The sequence below is a fragment of the Vanacampus margaritifer genome, chromosome 17, assembly GCF_051991255.1.
Source record: "Vanacampus margaritifer isolate UIUO_Vmar chromosome 17, RoL_Vmar_1.0, whole genome shotgun sequence".
NCBI lineage: Eukaryota > Metazoa > Chordata > Actinopteri > Syngnathiformes > Syngnathidae > Vanacampus > Vanacampus margaritifer.
In genome coordinates, this window is record NC_135448.1 from 13,445,955 (window position 1) to 13,452,493 (window position 6,539).

Here is a 6,539-nt window from a genome sequence, read left to right on the forward strand (position 1 = left end):
ACTTTGACTTTAACGTTTTTTTAAAACAAGCCTAAAAAGAAACACAAACACTGGGAGATCTCTTGAGATCATAACCTGCCACTGACTGAGGCTTGCTTACCACTCGGTCAGTCCAGAAATGTTCACATTTTTGTGCTTTAAGGTAAGTCTAATATTTGCTTGAATTTTAATGCTCATAAGAGTTTACTTTTTGAATATAATCACTGCATTTGATAAAGTAAAATAATCAAAATAAAATTCTAAATGACAGGATTTTTTTTTTAAAGAACACTGCACAATATATGTATACACAAAGTATATGTGCATAAACCTTTTGTTTGAATAATACGGTACAGTAAATTGCAAGTTTCTTCAGTTATTTTTAAATTTGTGACACACTGCTGACATCTGGTGTCTGTTTAATGTAACCACGCCTAATCAAAAAACAAAAACACGCATGACGCAAACCGAAATATAACGAATGCAATATGCTTTAATTTAAAATTACAATGTTGCCTGGCGGTTTCAAATAACACCAAGCCTACAATTGGAAAAAGGTTGAATAACAGTCAGGGGAATCTTATTTATATTTGATTTAATACGTTATATTTTATTATTATATTGCTTTTGTGTATATTTATTTCAATTTCTGTATGAAGAAACGTGTAAATTATGTTAAAAGTATTGCATTATTTATTATTACAAACATTAGTCATTCAGCATGTCATATCTAAGTGTACTCCAACCAAAAGGTGGCGCCGCGATAATGTTCTACAATTAACCAAACGAAGAAGACACATACACGGAAGTGCTGTATTTCTTTACGGAAAACGGAAGAACTGTAGATTACCGATCATAAAAAAAACGGTGTGGATTGTTGAATCGGAATGTATTATTGATTCTCATTCACTCCCCAAACTTGCTACGCTAAAATGGCCGCAACCCCCAATCCTCCAGGCTTTAACAGCAAGACCCGCGTAGCCATCCTGGCCGAGCTTGACAAGGAGAAGCGGCGGCTGCTCCAGACTCAGTGCATAACCGAGCCCGGAGCCAACACGGCGCTGACCTGCAGAAGCGGCGCGACGAAGGATGCGAAGGACAGCGCGGAGCTGCAGCACATCGCCGCCCAGCAGAAGGCCGCCCTGCAACACGCCCACGGACACTCGACCGGCTTCTTCATCACCCAGGACTCGGCGTTTGGGAACCTCATCCTCCCGGTGCTTCCACGCCTGGACCCCGAATTATAATCATCTCCCACAGCCCGTTGGACATTAAAACTAAGCTGTATCATTTCATTGTCACATTTATGTAAATGTAGAACAGTTGGTGTGTCTTTTTTGGATTATTAAATGTAAAACGACAGTTGTATTTTCTGGTTTGTCTTGAGTTTTGTTTGTGAAATTGAGCCTTCTAGGCCACTGTAGTTGCCTTACATGCGGTTGCTTTTTATTCTTGCATCTTTCCTTTGCTACCCCCCCCCCCCGCCCCCCGACCATTTGTTCCAACCTGCCTCCCGGGATATTTTCCTCTCTGACCGTTTTTTTTTAAATTTAGATTTTATTATTATTTACTCCTTATATAGTTCCTTACTTCATTCTACCTCATACATTTAACCTATCTACAATCATCCCAAACGCGGTGCTACCAGCCTCGGTTGAAGTTATCGAGATTCACAACCTTTTTCTTTCCTTCCCTTTCTTAACTCATGTCTTTTTCTTTACCTTCCTGATGTTATTTCCTTCCTTTCTTCCTTTATACATGTGCAGTAACAACGACAAAACACTATTTTGGTCCACCTTCTGTGTTATATAAATAAACATAGTTACGCCATGATAATAAGTGCAAAAACCACTTACACAACTTCGATCACAGTTTTACTTTAATAGTTTTACAAAATATTACTGAAAACAAGACAAAACAATTGTCGAGCATCACTTGCTCGGCTTTCGATTGCTTTTCCTCAGAGTGGACCCAATCGATCGCTGATGCAACCTTCTGACAGCTTCCACCACCCGGCTGTTTTTTTTATTCACACCGCTTTAGCCCTTGAGGTAAGACTATATGGCCTGTACAGCATAACTGTATGCTTATTTAACATGTCATATAGGTAGACTGAAATTATTATGAGCAAGACGGTTTGCGCTGTCCACGTGAAACGATACTTGCTTCATGTTGTTGCACATGGCGTTGTTGCTAGCCAGCTAGCTAACGTCATTGCTAGCTAAGATCGTGTAACTACATTTTATTATGTTGACGACGGAAATGTATTTATGCTTCTTAATGTAAATTGAATATATTGCTCATTCATTTACGACCGCTATCATTCATTTAGTTACACATGTAAGTACAGTAATTAAAGTAGTTTGTTATTCGTAGTGCCATACTGTAATTATAATAGATTCCTTCAAACCAAATTGAAGAAAAATAACTGAACACTAGTCTAAATTGTCCATAGGCGTCACTGTTGTGTGCTGTTTAATATTGTATTTGCTGGATGGCCAACTAGTCAAACAATTAAAAAAATCAATCAATTGTCCATAATTTGTCATCTATGTGGTTGTTTGTAGTTGGAAGGCCTTTCACCATGGCAGCTCAGCTAAGCCCCGACGAGAAGCTGCACCTCATCACCAGGAACCTGCAGGTAGGTCACAGGTGCACATGATCACAGAGTGAGGCAGCGATCGTGACGTCAACTCTTTTCCCGCAGGAGGTGCTCGGAGAAGACAAGCTGAAGCAGATCCTTCAGGAGAGGGAGCTGAAGGTGTACTGGGGAACCGCCACCACTGGCAAGCCGCATGTGGCTTACTTCGTTCCCATGTCCAAGATAGCCGACTTCCTCAAAGCTGGATGTGAGGTGTGTGCGCTAAAAGTTGCCAACAATCTCCTTACAAAAGACTTATATCTGTTTTTGCTTTGGTCATTCAGGTCACCATTTTGTTTGCGGACTTGCACGCCTTCCTGGATAATATGAAGGCTCCCTGGGAGCTGCTGGAGCTTCGGGTGAAGTACTACGAGGAGGTTATTAAGGCCATGTTGGAGAGCATCGGCGTACCTTTGGAGAAACTGAAGTTTGTGAAAGGAACTGACTTCCAACTCAGTAGGTTAGTCACTGAGCAATGATTCCGAACTTTTATTGAGCCAGAGCGTCCATTTTACGTATGAAAACTTTCATAGCATACCAACAAGCAAAAATACTAAAATCATGAGGATGCCTCAGTTTACTCACAATTTACGTACTCAGTGTAAAATGTGGGCACTCTTCCTTCATGTGAAATGCACCAATGTCCAAAAAAATTCTTGACACTTTCGATAAACCTTCCATAAGAGAGTACACTCTGGATGTGTACCGCCTGTCCTCCATGGTGACCGAGCACGACGCTAAAAAGGCTGGCGCAGAGGTGGTCAAGCAGGTGGAGCACGCTCTGCTGAGTGGTCTGCTGTATCCAGGACTGCAGGTAAAATAATTTGATTGCATAACTCATTGAATATAGCTCTTTAATCAGCATACAAGTGCTGAATGCCATTCTGGAAACATTTCCCGAAATAGTGTCACTCCTCAGGCGCTGGATGAGGAGTACCTGAAGGTGGACGCACAATTTGGAGGAGTGGACCAAAGGAAGATCTTCACTTTTGCCGAGAAGGTGCTGCATGTCTCCCTGACACCTTTAGTATTACCGCATTAGTGTAGGCTAGGTTGTTCTAATTCAACATGATCTCCGGATGAAAAATACATTTAAGAAAATCCCCATTTTTCTGCAGTATCTCCCCCCCATGGGTTATGCCAAGCGCGTCCATCTGATGAACCCAATGGTACCAGGGCTGACCGGTGCTAAGATGAGCTCCTCAGAGGAAGTAAGGGAAAATTAACTTTTCGTTGTGTGTATTTCATTTGTAACGCTCGCTGCTTTTCTGCGAAAAGGACTCGAAAGTTGATCTGCTGGACTCCAAGGAAGACTTAAAGAAGAAGCTGAAAAAGGTTTTCTGTGAGCCCGGAAACATCCAGAATAATGGGGTTCTCTCCTTTGTCAAATTTGTGCTCTTCCCTCTTCGTGGAGGTACAACACATGACATGTTATGTATTTGCTGCATTTTAAACACGCTATTTACTAAACAAGTGTAAAATGGCCGACTGTGTTTTTAGGTTTCTCCATCAAAAGAGACGCCAAGTTTGGTGGAGACCAAGTGTACACTGCATTTGAAGAAGTGGAGAAGGACTTTGCGGCGGAGGTAAGTGCTTGACGCTTCATCCAGTCTCTCCTTAAGACGACTCAAGTTCATCTCCCACTAAGCGGATTCACCCTGGAGACCTGAAGGCCTCCGTGGAGGCGGCCCTCAACGGGCTGCTGGAGCCAATCCGGAAGAAGTTTGAGTCGGCCGAACTGCGCAAACTGACCGCCGCCGCCTACCCCACGACAAAGACGAGTCAGTGTTGTGTGATGTGATGTCAAGGGACGTCGGTTAGCTTGATGTTAACATCGCCGTCCATGCAGAAGGAGCAGGAAAGGGCGCCAAGGCAGGAGGAGACGACGAAGAGTTGGCGCCATCCAAACTGGACATCAGGGTGGGGAAGGTTGTCAGTGTGGAGAAGGTAGGTTGTTAAGCGACTACAATGAAGACTTGCATTTTATTAAAATGTCGTCATTTTAGTTTGTAAATGGTTCATTTAAAAGTCGGATAAGTCGACTTTAAAAATTTGTCTTTTGTGTTTGTGTGTGTTTTAATGAAAAAAAAACAGAGCATTTGTTCAAATAGGAATGTACAAAAGTTTATACAAAGTAGGCGTCTTCTTTATGTTTCTGACTTTCATTTGAGCTGGGAAGTATTTGATAGATGGCGTTGGAAAGTTAGGTTTATATATATTTTTTCATTATTTTGTATTTTCTTTTCTTCTTCTGTTCTTTTTTTTTTTATGGAAAAAAAAGACTTTAAAAATGTTGGCCTCGAAGCTCCGCCGGAAACATGTTCTCGCCGCCGTCCATGTTTCTACACGGACCGTTTTTGCAGACGCACGCAGTGGACAGGAAGTTATTGAGCTCGTTGTAGCTAAGAGGCAGCTTGTCTCCACTTTTACTCATGGACTATTGTTGAAGCGTCATCTGTAATTTATTTTTAAGACACTAGTACATGTGTAATATCAATATGACGTATGTGTGGACTAAATGACAGTTTTTATTGATCTCAAATCATAATCGCTATTGCGCTAGTGCTAATCGTGATTGCTAACAATTGGCTAAATTGGGTGGGTGTTTAATAATGCCCATGCACCAAAAATAATAAATAATTCGTTATATCCACTTAATTCAACTCACATTCAACATTAGTGGATTAAAATAATAATGATACAAAATTAAATGTGACAGCCCTAAATTTAAATAATAACAAGTTTGAATAAAACAGCATTTAACACTCATGCAGACTGTGTGTCTATGAATATAATTTTTTCTACTGTGCTCTCCAACTGTAAGCATCCAGACGCGGATTCGCTGTACTTGGAGAAGATCGACGTAGGCGAGGCAGAGCCCAGGACGGTGGTCAGCGGACTTGTGGCCTACATCTCCCAGGAGGACTTGCAGGACCGAATGGTGCTGGTGCTGTGCAACCTCAAACCCCAGAAGATGCGCGGCGTTGAGTCGCAAGCCATGCTGCTCTGTTCTGCCATGTACGACGCTTCTTTTTGCTTCGAGCTCCCCTCATGTTCCTCCTTCTCCTAACCTTATTTTGGGTTTGGCTTGTTTATAGTGAAGGAGAGCCCAGGAGAGTGGAGCCACTTGACCCCCCTGAGGGTTCGTCACCAGGGGACCGGGCCTTTGTGGAAGGATATGAGGCGGGCAAACCTGATGACAGACTCAACCCGAAGAAGAAAGTGTGGGAGAAATTACAAGTATGGCTTTTAGGATTACATGCGACCATCAATTTTTTATAGTGCTTGTACTCATTAGGGTCTTGTTTAACAAACAAGCTGCCCTTGATTTATATATTTAAAAAAAATCATTAATTTTTTTCCCACCACTATTTTGTCTTCTTCTCCAGGTTGACCTGAAGATGTCAGAGGAGTGCGCGGCTCAGTGGAAAGGCAACATGCTGATGACCAAACTAGGACAGATCACGTGTAAAACTCTGAAAGGAGGAAATATCAGTTAGGTACTCGCCTTCACCTGCCAGCCACATTGCAAGAGTTCATTTATTCAAACAGTTGCCATGGGAACAACAGGGACGGTTTCTTGGAGCGTGATGGGATCATGGGACCGGTTCTGATTCATACATTATTTGCCGGATATCGCACTCATACATTTACACATATGCCAAAAATGTGCTTCCGTACTTTATCAGTGACGGTTTCCTGTTTTATTTGTGCAGTTGCATCATGGCTAGCAATGTGCATGAAGCAATCATACAAGCATATATCGCCGTGATCAAAAAACTGACATGGAATAAACTGTGGATGAAAGTCCGTGGTGTGACCGTGAGCCAGTTCTATTCAGTACTCACTGTTGGTCGCCTACTCATTGAAAAGAACCATAAATAAACATTAGCACTTTTTGTAAACTTATCTCAAATTG

General features: G+C 41.9%; 1 protein-coding gene and 1 pseudogene across 1 annotated transcript; both read left to right on the plus strand.

The window, feature by feature from the left end:
• The first annotated feature begins 745 nt into the window (after nucleotides 1-745).
• LOC144037497 (SOSS complex subunit C pseudogene) lies at nucleotides 746-1,347 on the plus strand (annotated as a pseudogene).
• A 332-nt stretch (nucleotides 1,348-1,679) lies between these two features.
• On the plus strand, nucleotides 1,680-6,529 carry yars1 (tyrosyl-tRNA synthetase 1). Its single transcript, XM_077548427.1, has 14 exons — nucleotides 1,680-2,030; nucleotides 2,547-2,620; nucleotides 2,687-2,833; nucleotides 2,905-3,080; nucleotides 3,305-3,434; nucleotides 3,540-3,620; nucleotides 3,739-3,831; nucleotides 3,899-4,034; nucleotides 4,121-4,206; nucleotides 4,269-4,401; nucleotides 4,470-4,567; nucleotides 5,445-5,638; nucleotides 5,719-5,860; nucleotides 6,010-6,529. The coding sequence occupies exons 2-14, from the start codon at nucleotides 2,564-2,566 to the stop codon at nucleotides 6,118-6,120; spliced, it is 1,584 nt and encodes a 527-aa protein (XP_077404553.1). The 5' UTR covers nucleotides 1,680-2,030; nucleotides 2,547-2,563; the 3' UTR covers nucleotides 6,121-6,529.
• The last annotated feature ends 10 nt before the right edge of the window (nucleotides 6,530-6,539 follow it).

Bases quoted from the DNA above. Each gene is read 5' to 3' on its own strand.
- yars1 (XM_077548427.1), top strand. From the start codon at position 2,564: ATGGCAGCTCAGCTAAGCCCCGACGAGAAGCTGCACCTCATCACCAGG. The intron at 2,834-2,904 runs GTGTGTGCGCTA...TTGGTCATTCAG, and splicing joins TCCTCAAAGCTGGATGTGAG to GTCACCATTTTGTTTGCGGA. The intron at 4,402-4,469 runs GTCAGTGTTGTG...CCGTCCATGCAG, and splicing joins CTACCCCACGACAAAGACGA to AAGGAGCAGGAAAGGGCGCC.